The sequence below is a fragment of the Aulonocara sp. 'chitande type north' Nkhata Bay genome, linkage group LG10, assembly GCF_057382095.1.
Source record: "Aulonocara sp. 'chitande type north' Nkhata Bay isolate Kocher_YH1m ecotype deep benthic linkage group LG10, A_spYH_male_GT1.1, whole genome shotgun sequence".
Classification (NCBI taxonomy): Eukaryota; Metazoa; Chordata; class Actinopteri; order Cichliformes; family Cichlidae; genus Aulonocara; species Aulonocara sp. 'chitande type north' Nkhata Bay.
The window spans coordinates 10,508,372-10,531,779 of record NC_141353.1 but is presented as its reverse complement, the minus strand read 5'-3'; the positions used below and the strand labels follow the sequence as shown (position 1 = coordinate 10,531,779).

General features: G+C 42.8%; 2 protein-coding genes across 3 annotated transcripts; both read right to left on the bottom strand.

Moving 5' to 3' along the window:
- Positions 1 to 3,050: 3,050 nt before the first annotated feature.
- LOC147320309 (magnesium transporter NIPA2-like) lies at positions 3,051 to 19,737 on the bottom strand. 2 transcript variants are annotated; one of them, XM_086308147.1, is made up of 11 exons: positions 19,462 to 19,737; positions 15,371 to 15,469; positions 12,633 to 12,770; positions 10,388 to 10,444; positions 9,426 to 9,516; positions 9,145 to 9,305; positions 8,453 to 8,620; positions 8,003 to 8,082; positions 7,171 to 7,383; positions 6,040 to 6,253; positions 3,051 to 5,549 (listed from the first exon to the last, which is right to left on the bottom strand). In XM_086308147.1, exons 1-10 carry the CDS (start codon positions 19,499 to 19,501, stop codon positions 6,062 to 6,064), a joined length of 1,239 nt encoding a protein of 412 aa, XP_086164273.1. In that variant the 5' UTR covers positions 19,502 to 19,737; the 3' UTR covers positions 3,051 to 5,549; positions 6,040 to 6,061. The 2 variants fall into 2 exon arrangements, with proteins under 2 accessions (XP_086164273.1, XP_086164271.1); XM_086308145.1 differs by having other exon boundaries at positions 3,051 to 6,253.
- Positions 19,738 to 20,114: 377 nt separating this feature from the next.
- ins (preproinsulin) lies at positions 20,115 to 21,377 on the bottom strand. Its single transcript, XM_086307439.1, has 3 exons — positions 21,329 to 21,377; positions 21,061 to 21,255; positions 20,115 to 20,755 (listed from the first exon to the last, which is right to left on the bottom strand). The coding sequence occupies exons 2-3, from the start codon at positions 21,242 to 21,244 to the stop codon at positions 20,598 to 20,600; spliced, it is 342 nt and encodes a 113-aa protein (XP_086163565.1). The 5' UTR covers positions 21,245 to 21,255; positions 21,329 to 21,377; the 3' UTR covers positions 20,115 to 20,597.
- Between the last annotated feature and the right edge of the window lie 2,031 nt (positions 21,378 to 23,408).

Here is a 23,408-nt window from a genome sequence, read left to right as displayed (position 1 = left end):
CGTCCTCTTCCTCGGCCTCCTCTACTTCTCACTCTTCCTGCTCCCTCCATTGTACTCCGCACACACAGCTTACCTGTATTATAGTGCTTAGGCTGATTGCAAAGTGAACTAATTATCTAAAAAAGTTTTCACATGTGAAAGTGTGCCAGACAGTTGGCAAATTAGTGTTAATGATAGCCATACATGTGTATACTTTTGCTAGGAGTGTGTTGGAAATTTGGTAATTGAGTGTTGTGCAGTGAATTGTGCCTACACTTTTGCAAAGTGTGTGTTACAAAATTGCAAACTGAGTGCAAAGCAGTTTTTGTGCTTTTAGTTTTGCAAACTCAGTGAGTGGTTTTGCTATAAGTCTGAATAGTTTTAGAGATTGTGCTACAGGAATCACAGTTAGGGTTTAAGCATTCAGAAAAAACTGTAATAGTTTGTGTCGTGATCATCAGTGATGTACAGTTCCCGCCAACTCTTCATGCAGATGTGATGAATTCAGAGCCACAAAACATTTCCAACATTTACTGTGGAGCAGACAAAAGGCTTCTCGGGGAGGCTCCTGAATATTCAGGTCAGCGTTCAGTGATGAGGTGAATCCAGGTAAAACACATTTTCCCTTTATTCAATTTCTGAATACGAATTAGCTGCGAGCAGCAGCAGGAGATAAAACAAGCTCTCACTAATCTAAAGTGTGTGTTTCTAACAGTGCTGCAGCTCAGGTGTGTGTGTGTGTGTGTGTGTGCGTGTGTGTAAGAATGAGAGAGAAATTTCAGAAAGGCTTAGTGATTAAAACTCATTTGAATGCTCAAACACTGCTGTGTTCTTCCCAGCTGCCTGCCTAAGGCTCATAGTTTGTACCACAGCGACACCAAGTGGACGTGGTTGGAATGGATGGAAAAAAGGCAAAAAAAAAAAAATCCTCACAATCCTACCCTGAGACACATTAACATGATGATATTTAATAAATAAATAAATACAGAAAGAAGCCAGGACTTTATGACTTGTAAACATTCCAGAGTTCTGGACGCTCTGCTGTCCTGGTCCTGTTGCACGTGGATCTCCCAGCAGGAACCAGCAGAGATATTTCATCATTATTATTATTTAATGGGATTTCATGCTTTTCCCTGCCTCAGTGCCGTTACCTTTTTTAACAGAGCTGTATGCATTGCTGATGCACATAAATGTATTTCACGCTTGAGAGAATTAAGCCCCACTTTAACAAAGAGTCAAAACACTGGTTAAGCAGGTTAACACAGGCCTGCACAATTAAAACAGCTTCACTCTAAAAGTTATTTTACAGGTTAAAAAAAAGAACTTTGAGGGTTTTTTTTTTTACACAAACTTTGATCATTTAATCTTTTTGATGCATTGTTTAAATGTTTCTTTTTTTTTTAAAATATTCTCTGGTTCAACTAAATTTTATTGCTTTAAATATTTTGTCTCTTTGCATTTTTTTCCCCGTAATAACTGTTAATCTTTTTTTTTTTGCTATAATTTATTTGTTTTATCATTTATAATATTATATAGACTCTCAGAAATTCTATGACACTTTCCCTTTGAAACAGCTGAAAGTGATTATTTGGAAAAAGAAAATTGCTCAAATCAAAAAAAAAAATTATAAATAAAAATCCATTTTTGGAAATCCTGCTAAATAATAAATTCTTGTCAGTATAAACATGCACACATTGATATATCAGCATCATAAACCATCTGAGCTTATGCTTTGCAATTTAAATTCCTGTGCAGCTTCAGCGAGGACGAGCGAGGAGCCCTCTGACTGCAGGTGGCTGGCTTCCTGTGTGGTCCTCCTGGTGTGGGATAATTGGCCGCCGCGCCCTCGCTGAGGGTTTCCCACAGGAGCAGCATCATGTGGAGGAGGCCTGTTTACACACCAGGTGATGGATTCAGCATCGATCATGCGATTAAAGGATGAGTATAAAACACACAGGGGCACTTTGTCTTCATGTGAACTGATATTATGAATTTAAATAAATGAGTTTAGAGGCTGAACTTAAGATGCTTTTATAACCCACTGCATAACTGTCACCACTAGGGGGCAATGTTTTACCAGTGTATGTACTGCTGTCCTCGGTTCCTCCCAGATTTCCTCAGCAGGCTGTACCTTCCCTCTGTGCTCATAATGACTCAACGTCTCATTTCAAATCCATTGCAACAGTTTACAGAGCAGCTGTAGATGGTTTCACCTTAAAAGCACAACACTAACCACGAACTGTCTAAGACATTTTCCCCACATCACACTCAAAGAAGTAAAAACAGCCTCTCAGCTGTTTTCTCTGGTTATAGTTACACAGTGTAACATTTAGCAGCGACTCCTGGATTTAGCTTCATGCACTGAAACACGGCTGCCCCCCTTATCTGGAAACTATCTTCTGAAAGACAAACTTTGTGTCGCAGATCTTTACAATTAAATGATGTGACATGTTTTAACCCGTAAAACCAAACTGAAAATGTAAAAAAGTCCTTTAGAAATCATTCTAAAGTAAAGCTGGGCCTGTTTCATTTACAGGCATGGAAAGGGATCCAACACTCACGAATATCTCTCGTGAGTGTTGGTGACTGTGCTGCTGCTCAGAGAACCAGGCCTTCGTAGGGAAAAGGTTTGAGTTAAACAACTTTTGCAGTTTAGTTAAAAAAAATGACCTGAAATGCAATTTTTAAATTTTAACAGTTATTAATGACACATCACAGGAAAACAAAATGAAATCCGTTCCCTGCTCATGTGATGTTCAGCGATGGCACTGAAGCTTCGGTGGTCCACGGTGGTCTCAGGAGTGACGCAGCACTCCAAACTCTGTATTCCTGAATAACAGGTCCAAAAACATTGGACTGCAGCTTCAGAGGATCCACACGTGCTTCTCCAAAGTGACACAGTTACAGAAACTAACTTAATCAAATGCTAAATCTACTTTTGTACAGCTGAGCCATGTTTTACTCGTTAAACCCTTTGATGATGAGTTCACGGCCTCGATCTATAGTTTCACTTTAATCCAACATGACGCTCATTTATTAACGGGAGACTGCAGACATGAGAGTAGTCTCAGTCTTCACATCTACTCTCCAAAACATGACCAGTGGTTGGTGAGACAATGTCACGGCAGGTCGCTGGACTCAAACACGCCCATCGAGCATGAATGGCATCGTTTCCTTTTATATTTACACAATCTGAAGCTCTGATCCAACATGAGGACCAACTCACCCACCCTGAGTCTGGATGATAAATTAACATCATGGTGAAGGAAAAAAAAAAAAAAAAAAAAAGCGATCCTTTGGTCAGTTCTTTATTGAAATGTTCAGAGAACACAAAAACAGTGTATTCATAGTAAAACAATCAATAAATACAAACAATAAAACCTGATTATAAAAGCAGTGGTGTGTCCCTTTATCAGAGTTCATATACCTGAACACTCAGAGCGTTTGGATATTTGTTCTTCTGAGCATCACGAGCTGAAACGTCTTCAGCAGCAAGGGCTTCACGGATCATCAGGCAGTGTGTGCATAACGCCTGTGACGAGGCATTCAAGGACACCTCAGAAGTTTAACCCACAGGAGGAGAACTAAACGCTGGGGTACTGAATGACAGCGCGCTACGTTAAAGTTAAAGCACACACTGAGTGACAGTCGCAAACACCTTGTTTGTTTGCTTCATTGACATCAGCCGTCAGCAGAGAGGAGTTCAAAACCAGAGAGCACATGTCGCCCTGCAGAGGAGCGACCCGGCTAACATTAGGAGTTGTTTCTACTTCAATATTTAAAAAAAGACATTTATACAAAACAACAAAAGTCTCTCTGGTTTCAGAGGCCTTTAGTCTGACAGGATCCAGCACTCAGTCAGAAAATTTTCCATCAAACAAAAGAGCGAAACCCTTCCGCTCACTAACAATCCGGTCGTTAAGTGATGACGTGACGAATCCTACTTCCGGGCCTAAAGTAGTCTGCGTTTAATATGGCTTTTGTGTTGTTAACATGTTTAATGTTTTGTATTTTCTTCTATTTGATCTCAAAAAGCTCCTAAAACAGTCAGTGATCACTGTTGACCTCCCTCGGCTTTTATTACCGCTAATCATTTATTTAAGCTCAGTTTTTAAAACCTTAGGATGTAACTACAGCCCAGCCCATGCAGCAGTATATGAATGACTAACCTCGTATTGTGGATGGATTATCTCAGTTGTTCTCCTGGCTGAAGTTTGGTCCTTTTACAGCGTCCTGCCATGCGATTACATTTGTTCCTGACCACCGAGAACACTCACGGTAACTTTTATCGAGTGGAAAAAAAGTTAGCTTGTTTATATTATGCTAACATAGCTGTGTCGCTAGCGGTCACGTAGCACATCATTATATACCAGCTAGCCAAACTTCAGTAACCCTACAAACGTCACTGCTGTTTAGTTTTCTGTCTTCATTTATGCTGGAAGTGATAACAGAGCTGTACGTTTGAATTTGTTTCCAAAACCCCGCAGTCAGGACATGCTATATTGTATTTAGATAGAAGCTAGCGAGCTAACTCCCTGCTAACTTCTAACTCCGTTAAATGTCATAAATTCCGTTTTCATGGATGCCTGGATGTTAAACTCAATTGTTACACCTGGTAGAGCAGAACGCTGATCATTTTATTAAATATGAAAGACTTTAGACAGTTTTTCAACTCTCAGTAATGCCATAGTGATCGTTTGATATATGGACCTGCAGCGGAGTTTAGGCCCAGACACGGCTAGTGACGTCAGACTGAACAACCGGATGACAACGGGAGATAAAAAGAAAAAAATAAAAGTGGTGGAAACATTCAGACAGCTTTAACATGTGAGCAGATGTTTAATCATCATTACATTTTAAATGTGTAATTTTTAACTGTCTAAAATGGAGTTTTTAAAAGAGTGAATAAAATGATGTGGACGTATTATTGCCACGGTTACTCACCCTTTAAAATATTTCTCTGAACAGTGTGTGGGCGGAGTTCCAGGTACTCAGAAGGGGAAAAAAAAAAAAAAAAAAAAAAAGTAGAAACAGTGTTTGTGCAATTACTGTCAGAGCCAGGAGGGGGAGACGGTGGTTTGTGCAGCATCACAGCCACAGACGGGTGAACAACATGGATTATGTGCTTCTGATGAAATGTTTCTCATGATTTACTTGATGCAATAAGAGGTTTTTTGTTTGGGAGCAACAGAAACTCAGAAACACACAAACATCTGACATCAGGATCAAATTTAGAAATTTCCTGTGAATACAGAATGTAAATGATTAGACTCAGAGGCCAGAACTCCCAGAACAGCAGCTCTGATTCTGAGAATCTCCTTGAGTGTGTTCATCTCCAAGTAAATAATTTCTGATGAAGACACGCCCAACGTTTCATATTTAATAAAAACAGATTCTCTCACACGCCACACTTCAGCCTGCTCTGTGTGTGTCATCACTTATTCAGAGCTCGGTGTCAGATCACACGTCCACAACATAAACACCTGAGAAGCGATGACCAGCTCGGGCGCTGAGCTTTAAAACGAGGAGCGTCTCACAGATGGCCGGTTTTCCTCTTTTCATGGATTTGTCTGCAAAAAACCACAACAACACCCACCGTAACGCCTGCACAAAGGCACCATTCAAGTTTTCAGACGCTGAATTTGACCGTAAATTCAGAAAAATATTGTTTCTGATATGCAGTAACTTCATTGATTGACCTTCATTTACTCAACACTAAGCAGCAGAGAACAGCTGCTCAGAGTACTTTTCACATGTCTGTGGGCAGTCTGCAGTATTTATACTGCTTTTTGTATCTCAGCCGCTGTTTTGCATCTTTTTGCATTTTGTGGCTCTTTGTATTTAAAGTGACTCTGCTAATGCAAAGAGAGTGGAATGGACTAAAAGTCAGCTTCTGTTTTCAGTAATGATCTTTCATATTTATCTAAACGTCACGTTTGTGATAATCTGAAGAGTAACAGTGAGTTTAGTGTGAGCTGGATCGCCGTCAGACTGGAGGCCGTTTTAGAACGTTCTTTAAAGTGCAGATCATTACAGTAACAGTCAGAGCGAAGTCTGAACCTGAGTCTCCTCCTCCTCTTCCTTAGCTGATGATGAAGACTCTCGGTCCCTCCTCTCTCATTGGGGGAAGGCTCTCGATCACCATGTTGTCCATCAGCCCGTACTTGTCTTCTTTTTTACTCCTTCCTCCTCCTCCATTGGTTACAACCTGCTGGTTAAGCTCCTCCCTCTCCACTGGCTGTGAGAGCTGAATGGTCAGCTCCTTCATCGTCATCTGCATCAAAAGACAAAGTATTTGAGTGACCTCAACAACCCTTTGAGGCTGAAACATGTAAAAGTGTTACTGCATCTAAATGCTAACATCAGCCTCGCTAACGTGTTTACCAACAGAAAATATCTGAATACTCAGGAACCCCAACTTCCTGTTTCATAGGCGTGCTCATGTAGCTGCCCAGAATGAGCCTTGCTGAGCTGCTGGCTAAAAGAAGGGTCTGAAAAAGATCTGGAGAACCTCACTAATTAGTGGCAAACTGGCTAGAACTGTTTCTGGGATGTTGATAGTCTTCTTGGAGCCACTGGGTGTGATGCTGGGGCCTCCATCTCTGAGGAGACTTTAACACTGATGTGGGTGACGATGGATAGAACTGGAGGAGTGCCCTGCTCAAGCTAAACCAGAACTGGTTGTGTTTATTGGCTTTGTGTCATCACAGATTAGCTGCTCGACAATAAGGTGGCTGTAAGGGAAGCAGGTATCAGCTTAGGTCAAAGGTCAGGGGTGGACTTGATCTGCAGCTGTACGTCTTGTACACTCGTCATATGTCTTGTAGTCTTAGCATCGAAACATTTGCTACAGAAGGCTAATGATGTAAGACTCAGACTGAGGGGTCTGTGTTAGTTTTTCATGTACTGAACAATCAGTTGGTCCCATTTCATGTTTTTTCAGTTGATGCAACATATGGCACACATATATGTATGCCATCCATGTTTGCCAGGTTTCTGACACTGACAAACTCAACACTGCAGTCCTTTTTATGCACATTTTATTACAGTTCCAAAGTGAGAACATCGCCGTCAAAGCAGAGCAGAGCTGCAGGATGTATTCAATGTGTGACAGGTCCTCTGAAGAAGGAGCTGTTCAAAATCTCACTGAGATGATCGGAATTTTAACAATAATGCAGACGGACCACCGACCTGCAGCTCTCTGAAAAGGTGCAGCATGGCCACGCCCACCACGATGACCACAAAGGATCCCAGAGTTGTAACGATGTCGATGGTCGACATGCTTCTCCACTCCTGGAAGAGGATGATGGAGGTGGATAGAACCACGGAGGTGAAGAGGACGTAGTAGATGGGATAAACCAGCAGGGTGTTGAAGATATCCAGAGACTTGTTCAGGTAGTTTACCTGGAGACAGGCACAAGCACAGGGAAGTCACACAAGTCCTGTGGCAGAAAAACAACATAAAGCATGTTTGTGTTTGTCCTGGGATCCATACATGTCAGCGATGCCTCTGAGAACACACTGAAGGGTGGGAAATTTCTGTTTTTCAATATATCGTGTGTGTGGATGTTTAGGTTCTTTTCACTTGTGTTTATGTTGTGTGTGTAGTTATTTGGTGTCCTTCAGTGGGTGTTTGATCACTTCAGGGTCATTTTCTCTGCTGGTGTTTCTTTATGTATACATTTCTATGGAGATGACGCTGTTAGCTGTTACTCACTTTCATTATGCAAACACTAGAAATCCTGCATTGTGCCTTGGATGTGAGCTGATATCTGATGGAAAGTTACTTCATGTGTATTCATCCAAAAAGTTACAGATTTCTCCCCAAATGCTGAAGAGTCCTTTCAGATGAACAGTTTGTTTTGTGGAAACACAGATTAACAGGGATCCATCTAAAGGGAGGACGCAGCTGAAGCCCAAACATCTCCGGCCCAGCCATTCATCACTGCGTGCTTTACCATTAAACAATAATACAGCTGAGAAACAGAGATAAGGGCCGGACAAACAGACCTGTGAAACTTACCTGTGTTACTATGGAGACGATAAGCGTTGCCAGCAGGATCCAGGTGAGAGGATTAGCAAGGACGGAAAGATCATAAAACACTGAAGATAAAGAGAGAACGCACACGTGATTTAATAACAGCAGCAGCCTTACAAAGGAGACATTTTATTTAAACAGTGATATTTTTCTATCAAATACAGATCCAGAAAAAAACAAAAAGTCTGAATTTGGAGACATCCTTGTTCATGTGTGTATGAGGCGTGATACTGTGTATTCATCTTTAAGACAGTGATGAGGGAGGGTTTTTAAAAAGTTGAATTGATTTTCCTGAGAATGAGCCATGTGACTCAAAGGAAACAAATAAAATGCAAAGAAAAGAAGCAGAATATCAGAACACCAGCATTGTCTTTCACAGAGCAGGAAAAACGCTTTTCTCTGCAGCACGGGCACGCCCGCTTCTCTCTCACTTACCTGTGTTGATGGCGATGGCGAGGCCTTTCACCGAGGAGACAGTGAACGTGCCGAGCAGCGAGCAGATGCCGATGTAGACGAGGATGTTGGACTGACCGAAGCGAGGACAGCAATACAGCACGAGCACCGCACACAGCACCAACACCAACGCCACATACACCAGAAAACCTGCACACGCACACACACAGGACGGATGATAAGAAAACAGATTCTGACACAGAAACATGGATTTCTGCTCCTCACTTCACATCTGAACTGATAAAAAGTTGCTCTGCACCAAAGCTGAGGCTCAGGTGTTACTATGACGATAAGCCAGCCTCACATCTGTATCAGTGTGCCTGCATCTAGACTCTGGATCAGTGAGATAACACTGCTGACATCATGGTAAAATGACATCACCGGGCTGTCATTTTCAGCCGTCCAACCTTCCAGCTCGCCTCTGTGGCCTTACAGAAGGCTACGCAGTGACCTCTGGGGCTGACCAAGACGTCAAAATACAAAAACTGCAGTTTCTCTAATGTCCACTTGAGGCAGCATCCTGAAGTAATTCAGTCCTCATATGAGTCTTTGTGGGGGTCAAGTGCTGAACTGAAAACAATGATTTAAACCAAAGTTTCCTTAAAAAAAACGAACTAACTGAAGCTCGACGACCGAACGCTCTGAGTTTGAGATAGTAGAGCGACCCCTCTCACCAGGCTCCAGCAGCTTGTTGGTCATCTCCCGTAGTGATGTCACTTCCTGTTCCTGTGGGGCGTGGATAACCAACAGGATGCTTCCTAGCACACACAGCAGACAGCCAAGCTTCCCCACAATGTTCAACACCTCCCCCAGCAGGTAGGAGGACAGAACTGCACTGCAGAGCACACAGGACTTCACGTTAGCCTTGATACGGGCCACAGAAGGAAATTCAAGGACAAACATGCTGCTTTAAAACACAAACATAACGGAATTTAAATTTACAAACTAGAGCTACCTGATGAGGACACTCAGGGCGCCCAGCGGAGTCACCAGCGTGGCCGGAGCAAACATGTAGGCAGCGAAGTTGCAGACTTCTCCTGCTCCCACTGCAGAGGAAAAGAAAATCACTGCTGACAGCAACATAGGAACTATTTTTAATCACTCGAACATAAACCGAAATTTGAATAAGATCCAGGATGAGTTTAGCTGAAGGGAACTGCTGTTTAGCTCCATCACACGAGAGAAAAATACAGAACAGAGTAAAGCTGTTCGATATAACGATATATATCGGATGACGATATAAAAACATTTATCGTTTCCTATCACGCTGTCGTTTGTTTCGTGGTGTCGCAAAATAAACTGTTTACAGCAATGTTTTCACCGTTTTGATGGTCACTGTAGTGGTTATATTCATTTCTCTCTTTCTCTTAATTTAATAACCACACTACGGACGGACAAGCGCCTGTTTTTACGTGTCGTCGTTAGCAACAACGACGGTAAAACCATTGCGTTGCTCCGCGTGTCCGCTTGTTTGTTTTCCATGTAAACCTTTCACAATAAAGCTCAAGATCCTGTTGAGACTTTTCAAAATAAACTGAGTCACGTGAAAGAGGATGCAGAGAGTTTACAGAGGAGAAAAGAGCCGTCAGGTGCTAAAAAATAAACCTTAGACTCAAACTTTGAAAGGAAACGGCGGCCGTTACAACTTATGTCCAAAAATGTATCGTTTCATGCATCTGTTAAAACACTCGACTGCAGCTACACGACGCCCAGCTGGAAAAAAAACATGCAAGTCGAGTTGCCTGAGATTCACAGAATTTACAGAAAATGTTAAATTTTTGTGATTTATATCGTAGCCGTTTACTTTCGTGACAGATTTGTATACATGTCACATCCTAAACTAACAGCTGTTGGCTGTGCTTGTACTCCAGCCACAGAACTGTGGATCAGAAAATTAGATGGAACTGAAACTCTTACTGGTTAACAGGCCTCCCCACCACAGCCAGTCCTTCAGGTAACCATGGCCTCCGTCACCTACAGAAACACACACAGCACAATCAGCACGATGCTCCACCTCATTTACCTGAAAACCGAAACTTGTCTTTGTATTTAGAGACCATTATATCCGCATTTAGAGAGAGACTAGGATACCAGTCCTAAAGTAAATTTACAAACTATAAAAATATGTCGACAATCTGTCCCCCAACACCTTCCTATAAATATATCAAACATAGAAACGTCTGAAACTGGCTCATCCAAGTCAGGAAATCTTTGTTTTCCTCCTTTTTTTCCATCTTTAACACATTTCATCACTAAATTATAGAATAGATCTTTATTGTCACAAGAACAACGAAACAGTTTGGCATCTCTCCGTAAGCAGCATGTAGATTTTTTACAGTAAAATTCCTTTAGAATAAGAGAAACCAAAAAATAAACTTAAAGTTCAGTCTGTAGGTACATACATACCTAAACAGCGAATGTGTGTAATGACGCAAGTATCTACACAGATATGTACAAGTTATATATGCCATATAAAAGAGCAGGTGCAGTGTAAGGAGCAATATAAAAATCTTGGAACCAGTTCAGGGAGGAAGCATCAGCACGTCCATAAACCAGAGGCTGTAAACAGCCTCCTTTACAGGCTATGGAACAAATTCAAGGACAAATGTGCGGCTTTAAAACCTTAGCCTGATCCATCCTCCAAACATTCATTCACTCTCAGAGACAAACATCAGCAAGCTCTTCATAGAAGAGAAAACCCACCAAACCCACAGTCTTAATTATTCTAATGAACATCGATTCTTCCAAAATGAGTTTAGTTCCCAAAACTCAGACCTGCAGATGTCAGATGCCGTTCTCAGACTTCATGTTTGCTTTTAACGCGTTTTTTTTCCAGTATATAAAATTTAATTTACTGGCAGATTTACTCTACATGTACTTTGTGAATTTTCAGAGTCACAGAACCTGAACCTTCTGTGTTTTTTAAAACACTGTGGCGGCGAGCAGACCTGAAACAACCACAGTGTGACACAGATAGCAGCGAGGGAATAACAGAAACTCTGAGAGTGATGATTCAGACATGATCTGTGATACTCATGAGCTCGTCTGTCACGCTATACATGAGTCGTTGTGTCCTTGGGCAAGACACTTCACCTGCCGCCTACTGGTGATGGCCAGAGGGGCCGATGGCGCGATATGGCAGCCTCGCTTCTGTCAGTCTGCCCCAGGGCAGCTGTGGCTACACCTGTAGCTGCCTCCACCAGTGTGTGAATGTGAGAGTGAATGAATAGTGGCATTGAAAAGCGCTATATAAATCCAATCCATTATTATCATCATCATCATCATCGTCATTATTATTATTATTATTATTATTATTAGGGCTGTTTGATATAACGATATATATATCGGATGACGATATAAAAACATTTATCGTTTCATTTTATGCTATCGTTTGTTTCGTGGTGTCACAAAATAAACTGTTTACGGCAATATTTTTTCACACGCGATGGTTTTACCGCGTGTCCACTTGTTTATTTTCCCCATGAACCTTTCACAATAATGCTCAAGATCCTGTTGAGACTTTTCAAAATAAAAATAATCACGTGAAAGAGCATGCAGAGAGTTTACAGAGGAGAAGCAAAAAAGAGCCGTCAGGTGCTAAAAAGTAAACATTAGACTCAAACGTTAGAACAGGCTTTTCCCTGCAGCACGCCGTGTAATAAATACTCACAAAGAAAAAAGCGGTCATATCGCACAGCCCTTATTATAATTATAATTATTATTATAATTATAATTATAATTATAATTATAATTATTATTATAATTAGTAGTAGTAGTAGTAGTAGTAGTAGTAGTAGTATCATCCACCCCGAGAGCACCTGAAACTGATATCACTTCCTGGAAAGTCAGAAAGTCATTACATAGGAGGGAGAAGAGCACTGGAAGCAACAGCGACTCAGAGTGGGAGGTGAGTGAGTTCCTGTAGTGGTGGTAAAGGTCAACGGTCTCATCTAAAATATCAATAAACACTCCAAATATAATATTGACCTCGAAGATTAAACAGACAAAGCTGCCCCTCCCTCCTCGACCGATGCATTTACTGGGAACTATTTTCAATTTTGGATGAATCCACATGTGGTCTTTCCATGAATACTAATAGCATCAGGGCTGAGCCCGGATAAACCTTATAAGTCAAACATCAGAAACACCTGACTCTGCTCACCTGCTCTGGTGTGTCCGTTGTTGGCCAATCGGAGGAGGGCTTTCTTCTTGAGAATGACACTCCCACCAATCAAGAAGGCCGACAGCAGGGCGAGGGTCAGGCCCAGCCACAGGTTGTAGGTGCTGTTTGACTGTACATCTGGAGACAAACACGACATCACTGAGTGTGTGTTTATCAGGGTGTGTGTGAACCTCAGACTGTGTGTTTATCAGCGTTACCACACCACGCAAATGCTGCCCCACACATACAGGTCTGAGGTAAACTGGCACCACAGCTGGTGGGGAAGCCTCTTGAATTTCCAGCTAATAAACTAGTGGTGGCTGTCCAATAAGAAGTGGCCCTGGGGTCATTAACCCACTTTACCCATCAGACCTCTGTGACACACTGCCCCACTCCATCATGTGAGCACAACAGGATACCTTAGCTCATGTGACGAGCTCCTAAGCCTGGCAGAGTCATATTATCCGAGCAGAGCCCGCCGTCTGAGAGAGCAGCGCTTACTCACAGTTCCTGAAGTTTCTATAGAAACGGAGGCAGAGCCTTCAGCCGTCAGGCCCCTCGCATGGAACCAGTCTGGATTCAGGCGACACCCCCTCCACTCTCTGAGGCTTCATTGTTTTATAGGCAGGGCTGAATCAGGTGACCGTGAACCCTAAACCAGTTATGCTGCAGCGGGCTTAGAGTGCTAAGGGACCTCCCATGATGCACTGGGAATTTCTTCTACGCTCCTGTCTCTTTGTCCCCAGGTGTTTTTACGGCGCTTCGCTCTGTCAGTAAGTTTTGCATCTCTGTGCTCTTCATTCCCCCCGCTCACTGAGCCTGGCTCTGATGGAGGTCACCGTCACTAAAAGCTGTTGCTATTTCAGCTGTGAGGTGACTGAATGTTCAAAGATGAAGAGCTGACACTGATGCTATTGTTTCATTTAGAAAAATAACCTGTACCGCGCACACACACATACAGAAAGACACCCCACCCCCCAACCACCGATATGCATATGTGGCCTCTGCTTGTGCACCTGATCTCGCTCACAGCGGTGATGGTCACGCTTTAGTTCACCTGAACGAGTCTGTGCTGCGTCCGACTTCCTCCTCCATTGTCTGTACTGAGGAAGTGTGGAGTAACCTTCCTCTCTCTGCTTCTCTCTTGCTATTTGATCTACTCCATGTTTGGTCTGCTCATCATCTTCAACTGTGCTTCGGTGTGCTTGGACACATCCTGCCTGTCAGGCTACCACGATACCAACACTGACGTGACAGATACAGTTACACACGTCCTGTGGAGTTCATTTCCTTGTTCCTCGTGTTACATCTGATCTGCTACACAGTTAACCCTGATAGTGCGAGGAACCGATCACTTCCTGGAAAGACAGTTTCAGGAACTCGTCTCCAGAGACACGGAGAACAATGGAGACAACAACACAATCAAACAGTCATTAAAGTTGCAGCTCATTAGCTTCCTGTAGGGGAAACTTCTAATGACATCATCCACAATGTCAACAAATAAAGAATGATTTTTTTCTTTCCCAATAAAGGTTTTTCATCTTGGAAACACTTGTGCATATAAACATTAACACAAGCATTGGCCACTGCATCCTTCGAGTCTGTGTGTAACCTGAAGTCTGTCAGCAGTAATCAGGATTCTCATACCTGAACTTATTTGGGCTTGTTAGTTTATCATGTTTGCTAATACTCATAAACTAACAGCGTTACAGCTAAATACATAACATGACTAAACATGGAGGCTTTACCCTTTTTAAACAGATTCTGATTCACTCTAGACAATGATAATATTTCCGTGGTGGGCGCAGCTCTACCAATCATTGGGTTGGTGGTTCGGTCCTGTACGTGCTAAAGTATCCTTGAGCAAGCTGGTGAACCCCGAGTTTCTCTCCGATGTGCTCGTCAGAGTGTGACTGGGTGAAGGAGGCGTGTCGTATAAAAGACTGAGTGCTGAGGTGGAAACGCTACAATGAGAAAATAGTGCATTTTTATTTTTCTCACAAAGAAAAAGGCCGACGACACAGAGTGTGTTAACTCCTTTAGACAAACAGATTATTTGTGGACCCCCTCCCCCCCTTAAACATTGGCTGATGAGTGGAAAATCCACTCATCAGCGCCTCATTCGGCTAATTTAACCTGCAGCTGTTGTTTACCTGTTGTCTCAGGTTTCCGGCACAGCACTGCTGACTCAGCAACACTGTAGTCATGGGCAACTAAGAACTATGTGAAAGTGTCAGATATCAGATTATTATTCTGAGGAAAGACTCGATGGATGAGACTCACGTGAGCCCTGACAACCATCAGGGTGGGGTGGCTGTAGCTCAGGTGGCAGAGCAGGTCAGCCACTAATCAGAAGGTCGGTGGTTCGATCCCAGGCTGCCTCCTGGCTGCATGCCAAATATCCTTGGGCAAGATACTAACCCCATGTTTGCCTACTGGTGGTGGTCAGAGGGCCCGGTGGCGCCAGTGTCCGGCAGCCTCGCCTCTGTCAGTGCGCCCCAGGGCAGCTGTGGCTACAATGTAGCTGCCATCACCGGTGTGTGAATGTGTGTGTGAATGGGTGGATGACTGAATGTAGTGTAAAGCGCTTTGGGGTCCTTAGGGACTAGTAAAGCGCTATACAAATGCAGGCCATTTACCATTTAACACACAACAACGAATCTTTAAACACACTGATATTTAACCCTAAACAAACTCCTCGTGCCCACTTACACAGGAGAGTGTGTGTGTGTGTATACCTGTCTGTGTGCCATTGCTCAGGTGTGTGTTAATCAGCGTTTCTCCAGTGACCAAACACACTGTGAACTGAGAGCCACACCACAACCTCACCGCCGACCCTGCAGAGACACAAACGCGACACATTTTTACATCCTTTATGTTTCAGCTAATTATTTATTTTTTACTGATTACAGCCGCGTCCATGGAAGCACTCTCGTTAACCAAAGGTAGTTGAAGCAGGAGCGTCCTGTTGAATTTAGCAACAGTGACATCATTAAAAAGACACTCAAATGCGTTTTATTTTGAAGATTTAAACACTGCTAACAAACATTGAAAACAACTTTCCCAAAGCTCTGGGAGCTGCACGACTCTGGGGTAAAACACAGGCGTGACTTTCACCAGTCCAAGATGGCGGAGCTTGACTCTGTCTGCGTGAAAGACTCAGCGGAGACGTCAGCGGTGGGACAGTATGAGACAGTCTGCTCCAGCACCAGCTAGTCGGCTGTGACTGAACTTTCAAAGTAAAATTCTTGGATAAATACAGAGTCTCATAAATACAGAGCAGTGTGCTCTGAACTTCAATTTTCCACATGAACTCCTCAAAGCATGTTTCAAACATAAAACAAGACGGTGGACAAAACACAGCAGAGAGAGGACGCTGCTGTGTCTGAGCTGAAGTGTTCAGGAAGCTGTGGAGAAATGTATGACTCCCCAAAGAAAGACTGTGACAGCACATGACCCTGGGTGTTTCTATCACTGGATCGATTAGTTTTCATCATAAATAAATTTAATAAATTAAATGAATTACATTTTAAAGGCAAAAACCAAACAGGGGAATTTTTCAGCAGCAGAAGAAAACAGATGGATAGTGTGAATAATCGGGCACTCCTTACAGGACAACAGGAGCTCTGTTTTAAACAGCATTCACATCAGGAAGCGTCTCCGGGGCGTATGGTTCGAAGACGCAGCTGCAGGCGTGTAACACTGACCCGACCGTTGTGCTGCTGCAGTAACAACACGCAGCGGAGAGGACGAGTAAAACCAGGCAGAGCAGTTTAATATTTACACTGTCAACAGTGAGCGCTCGTACACGCGGGCCACCATAAAACACACCCCACAGCAGTGTAGGGGACAGATCAACAGCAAGCGCAGAAAAACAGTGTTTGGATTTTAGACTCAGGATGTAATTAAGAGACAATTAAATACAACAAAATCAAAAATACTGAGAGGGAGAAACACGGACGTCAAGGTCAAATCCTCACAACACACTCGGGCCAAATTATGGAAAAACGGAACTGATTTTGAGGAAAGAAAGAAAAAAAAAAGGCAGAAATTTAGCTAAAAGCCACACGAACATTCACATTTCCCTATTGGCCATGAATTAAACAAAATAATTGTCCATCTTACGATGCTTTTACATGATGCCAAGCTGTCTGTTTCTATGGCGCTTCCTCAAAACAGCAACTTTTATCTAATTTGGCCTGAATTACAGGAGCAGGCCAGCATCCCTGAACAGCAGCCGGCTGCTTGGATTTTAAGGTCCGGACTCTTCTACTGCGAAGCTGTGTGGATTCTCTGTCAGCCCCATGGCTTCACAGTAGAAGAGTCCAGATGTTGGGCCGGGCTGCCTACGGCTCAGCGCTTTCGCCAACATCTGGAGCATGACGAAACCCAAAATGTAACAACGATGAGCCGGGACTGCCGAGCAGCTAGACTCCTCCACCACACAGGAACGGGACAACATTTACTCATAAAAGTCCAGCAGCTGCTCTCCTCAGCTACAGCTGTTTATGGGCTGATGTTAAAAGACCACACAGTGGGAAACATCTACTATCTAAAATCTATCATAAGATAATATCCATCTGAATAGAGCCCAGAGAAATGTGTGAAAACAGCGAGATCAAACCGAGCTGCTGTGAGATATAATCAAAGAGTTTCATCAGGAAATACGAGAACATAAATTTCATGTTCATCAGAGCAGGTGCGCTCAGTCTTCCATCATATTTCTGAGATTTGCATCATAAAAGCTCAGCACGGGCTGGAAATCATTAACAGCAGCCTCCATGACTCAAGCTGAACATGATGATGGGAACTAAGCTGAGCTGAAGCATAGAAAACAAACAGAAGTACAACTGCTGCTTGTTTCTGTGCTGATTATTACCCAGCTAACACACAAAGTGTGTTCCTGCAGTGTTGTTAATGTCAGTTATTGCCTTCAAATATATCTGTGACCGAGTATCTCCAGGTCACTAATCCAAGGAGCCGGGAAAGAAAAGCGATCAGATTCTTTAAGTTTGTTGGAGATGCTTCATCCCAGAAGCTTCTTCAGTTCTGAAACCAAATGGAGCAGAGTCCCAGGGACTTAAGCCTGAGTGGGAGTTGACCCTTAAGAGTGATTCATCAAATGATTCAATGTGTGAAAATGGGTGTGGGTCATTGTCAGCAGAGGTTTCAGGTGAAACTATTGTGAGACCTTGCCTCACTCTGTCATGTGACTTATTGAGAACACTTGAGCCAGGATGTGAGTGGGCGTTAAGGCGTCTGGGAGGCATCTCAAAACCACCTGTCTTCTCTGTCCAAAATGTGAACATCCTCGTAGAGTGACCTTTGACCTTTAGATGTACAGCCGAGGTGGCTCTTCTAGGTTCTCCCATGTGTTTATGAAGTGTTGGGTTTCTGTAGAGGTCTGAGCTCTCCTTGCTGCGCTGCACAGGATACTATTGCTGCCACAAACGATTATTTTGATAGTCGACTAATCAGATCATCATCCATTGTACTTAAAACGTACAGCTTATTGCACCAGCATGTATCTGCTCTTATATAACCATCACTAGCTTACAGCTTGAAGTGTTTAAGGTCTGTGCTAACTAAAAATAAAGACAAGATGGTAGTTTATTAGATTTTAATTAAATGTGCAGATTGTTTCGGTGAAGTTTAATAAACTCACCGGTTTACTCAGGAACAAATAAAATACTGAAAAAAAGCCAAACAATAACATGTTTAAGTTCTCTAAGTGACTTATATATCATGTTTAACCTGAGTAGCGAAAGACGGCGGTGGGTTTGAAAATGATTTGCGGGGAGTCCGGTGTTCTCACGGCGCTAGTGACCTAGCCCCCGGCTCGCTATCGAGCTAGTGGGTAACAGACGTCTCCGAAAACGTCGGAGCGCTTTTGAAAATATGTGGTGTCCTGATAAACTGAGCAGATATTTGAGGTTTACACAGCTACATTCTCGCCTGAAAATATGTTAAACGTTTATTTTGTGACCCAGAAAGAATAATAAGAGTAATATTAAAACTAACTAGCTGCCGCCATTGTTGGAAACTGAGCTGGGCTGCGCTATGAATTCTGGGACACAGCTTCTTCTTCTTCTGGGTTTAACGGCAGCTGGCATCCTTGTACATGCAGTGCTGCCATCTTCTGTTTCAGTCCGTTATTACACTCTTAAATCCTGCTACTCATTCCTGCGTCTTTTGCGATCTTACAAAGCTTCAAACGACGCGTCGACTATTAAATCAGTCGTCGACGATTTTGATAGTCGACGTAATCGTGGCAGCCCTACAGGATAAACCACCAGCTCTGGTCTGAGGGTGTGGCTGGGTCTGAGGTACACTGGGATGTCGTGTTTGGAGAACACTGAGTTTCTCTGATTAACCTGCTACATAACATATGATAGTGCTGTCCCAGTGTAAGTGAAGAAGCTCCTCAGAGGAGAGGAGAACAATCTTCAACAAACTTCAACAAGTCTGTGGCTGTTCTTCTCAAGCTCCTCAGAATTGTGACAGAACACCAGAGATGATGGCAGCTAAACTACAACTGAGCTCCACAGCAAGTTTACACGCTGGATTTATTTTTGATCAACTATTTGTCAATCTCTCTCTCCCGCTGTCTCTCTCACACACAGAGCAAACACTCGTGGAAACGCCCCTGTCCATCAGGCTGAGGAGAAGGAGCAGTTTTCCGGATCGTTGTGAGTCATTTTTAAACAGAGCGCACCCGTACTCTGCACTCGTTTCCTGCTCCACAAACAAACACCTGACTGTGACACACACACACACACACACACACACACACACACACACACACACACACTTCTTTCTGACTTCTTACCGTTTGTGCACGTCTCATTGCTCAGGTGAACATCTCGCATCGTGCTGCTTTGTTGAGGCTTTCACAGAACCGGAAGTAGCCTGCGGACTCTGCGCATCCACAGAACTCAAATTAATTGTCCGGAGATGTTCAGAAAGCGAGCAACAGCGTCGCAGCCAGCATGGAACCCGCAGCCCGGCTCACTCACACCACAGCCCCGTCACGGAATCAGCGGAACAACGACTGAAAGCAGCGGGGCAGGTGAACACCTGACCCCGCCCTGCCGGCACGAGCCGGTCCCGCCCTACACAGGCGGAGCAAACTCAGCAGAGGCCCGGGGCAAACATGCGCCGTGGGGCCCCAGTTTCTATGATTTTCAATTGATTTAAGTATTAAGTAGTATTTTGAAACTTATTTGATTCCTTCAAAGTCAATAGATTGAGCTGACAGTCAAGTGATAATAATGCTAAATATTTCAAACTATGTTTCTTATTGGCATTATTTGAATTGACAACATGGGAATTCTAAATATTCCCATACTTGGACCTCTGACCTCTTCTTCAAATGAGGTTAACTTAAAATTAAAACTGCTTAAAATTCTTCTGATTTTGTTTTTTTATTGGCAACATTTAGGAAATAATACTGGTATATGGGAATTCTAAATAGAGCATTGTAGTTTGCATCCCCACTGTATAATCATGAGGACCTGAATAAAAAACACTGACACTGAGCTGCTGAAATAAAGATGACAAGGGATTGTTGGAAAAAGGACATCATGTCCAAGTGCATGATGTGTTTATATCCTGTTCAGAGAAGTGACACTATAAGCTAAACACAAATATTTGAAAAGTGAAAGCTCAGCAGTTTGTGCTGGATAGCAGCAGGTACCTAACATGCTTGAGTTTTCAATGTAATCAATTAACTGGATTCATCACAACAAAAGAACACACTTTTTTGCCTCACGTCGTCACATTTTGCATTTTTATTTTCTTGGAAAATTAATTTTATCCATTTCTCAGCACTTCATTTGACAGCAGTTGGTTTTCAGAGAGAGGACAGCTGTGGCTCTCCTCTGAAGCAGGGGGGGAGGTGGGGTTGGGACTCAGACCTGATTAGCCGAGCCTGGTTCGACTAAACAAAGTCCAGCAGAGCAGTGTTCAGTTGCAGTAGTTCTGCAGGTCAAAGATGGTACAGGGTTTGTGGCAGCATTCCTCCACAATGCCTCGCTTCACCATCATTTCCATCTGGTCTTTGAAGGTCACTTCATTCTCGCCACCTTGCACCACAGCGCCACCTGCCTTTGGAGGGAGGAAACCTGATGGGATGAAGAGCAGGTGAATGTTCAGATCTAAAATTATGGGAATTTATATTAAATAATACATTTTAAACATATTAGAACATAAATTACTAATTCTAACACAAAGTGTTACAAAATCAGCGCCATTAAATGATGCAGGTGTTGAGACAAATGACAATAGATGTAAATTAATCATGTAGGGTCCATAAAGATATGGAAAATTACAGTTTCCAACATGAAAGCTGATTTAAAGTGAACTGAGAGAAAGAAAAGCTGCCCTCAAATTCTTGTCTAGTGTTTCTGTTCATGGTTGGCGGTCTCACCAAGCAGAGGGTCCACATCTCTCCTGGGGTTGTAGAAGAAGCCTCTGTCCCCACAGACCAGATACAGGGCGTCCACCAGGTGAGAGCCGCACAGGTGCTGTGGCCCACCGACGGCCTGGGAGCCCGGCCACGAAACCATCATTAAGACGAGCAGGGAGAAGGTCTGGAGCCAGAGCGCTGCCATGCTGGAAAGAGCTGAACACAAAAGCACATTCACGTTAGCATCACAGTCGCTGTCCTCACAACCAAACCTACAGCCAGCACTCACCTGCACAGGCAGAGAGGAGGAGGTAACTCTGAGATGTAGGGCAGGAGCAGCTGTGTGAGGCAGAACCAAGAGCCTTCTCGCCATTTATACTCCACCAGCACCACCTGGACACACCCCCTGCTATTTCACCCACATTGTGGGGACTTGTGTATGATTACGGATTATGGGGACTCTGCAAACCATTAATATGATTTATTAAACCTGAGGTGAAAGATTTGGTTGAAGTTTCAGGAAATGAACAGCCCTGTGAAGAGATGGCGTGTGTGTGTGTGTATGTGTGTGTGCGTGCGTGCGTGTGTGTGTGCGTGCGTGCGTGCGTGCGCGCGTGCGTGCGTGCGTGTGTGTGTGTGTGTACAAACATATGCGCTGCCATCAGCACATATTAAGTGACAGTGTGTTTCTGATTGACTGGTTACAGCACTTAGTAAAACAAACTAAAGCTAATGAGCCGACATGATCTGATCAGCTATTAACCTTCTGCTCCATCTGCTCAGCTTGTTAGTTTAAAGCAGATAACAGTCGTAGAAATCATTTTTATTTAGGTTTTTTACAAGATGTGTTCACATCATGCAGCATCTCCTATCCTCCATCACATCTGACGTTAACAGGCATGAAAACTGAAAATAAGTCCAAGCTGTCTTTATGTCAAAGAGCTGATATTTCTGATCAAATGTGAGGACTGAACGTTTGTAAAAAGAAATCAGGATGTGCAGCAGAGCTCAGAGTGAAGTGAAACATGTCAGCAGATTTAAAAGTATTTCAAACTCAGTCGTATAACTGTGAAGAAGTTTAATTACACATTTAACCCGTGACAGAGCTTAATATCGGGGAAAAAGCAATTTCAATAGTAAGTCTCAGTTTTTTGTTCAAAAAATAAAAAAACTTTGCTAAAAAGTCCTGTAGTTATAAAACTGAAATTTTTGTTAATTACAAAGAAAATTTGAGATTTCTTTATTTTTAATGTGGACAAATGGTATAAAACTACCTTTCTATAGCATATTATAGCAGTTTGTTTTATTACTTAATAGCGGCCGAGTTCTTTATCAGCTGGAAAAACTGTAAAACTCATGAATATGAAGTTAAAACTCGTGCCCTCCATCACATTGTTCAAAGTCATTCAGTGAGGTGGCTTAGAGACTTTGGTGGGCCAATTCTGGCCCCCGTGCCTTATGTTTGACAACCCTGAACTATTCAGACAGCATGAAACACAAAGACAAAAGCTTGACTGTCCTGATGTTCCAAATATTTTATTGTAGTTATGGGTCTGAGATGACTTCAGCTTTTCAGTGAGAAAGAGCCAGAGCCTCATCAAACCATCTGCCATGCAAAGAGTGCTTAATGGGTGTCAGAGGTGTGCTGACAGAGCTCTTGTTCCAGCTTGTTAGTCACTTAAAGAAGAAGCTCAACTGACCGAGAAAGAGCGTTACCATGACGAGCTGTCCGTGACGAAGGAGGACGCGTGTTTCGGACAACTTCTCAAAGTGTTTTTCATCTGCATCTACAAATGAACCAGAAACCAGAGCCGCTGTCACCCCACAACCAAACCATAAAAACATTTTCTGCACAATGGATGGAAATTCACTCCATTAAACACTAAATACTACAGCTCAACTTTTATCATTTCTGCTCTTGATTTTCTTTTTCTAATTTTCTTTTAATTCATATTTTGCATTCATTAGAGATACTAGGAATAGGTGTCAAGAAGATGCATTATATTTATGATAAAGTGCAGTTTTAGCTGATATATGTCAGAAGATTATTGTAGACCTGTTTCATTATTTTCTATTGTAATGTTTTCTGTAGTAGATTGTGATAGATTAAACAAAAATAACAATGGCGTCATGTGTAAAATGTAAATCAAATAAGAATTTTTTGACTGTTTCTTATACATTTTTATCACTGAAACCAGGAAAAATATTTAAAATTTCTTTCAAAACTCGTGTTTTTGTCAGGGTTCCTGGGTGGTTCACCCAGTGTTTTCAGTTTTGTTCATGTTCAGTTTATTTTGTCACTCGTTCTCATTTCCTGTTTTGCTGTTCCAGTTACTTCCATGTGTCTTTACTCAGATTAAGTCCAGCTG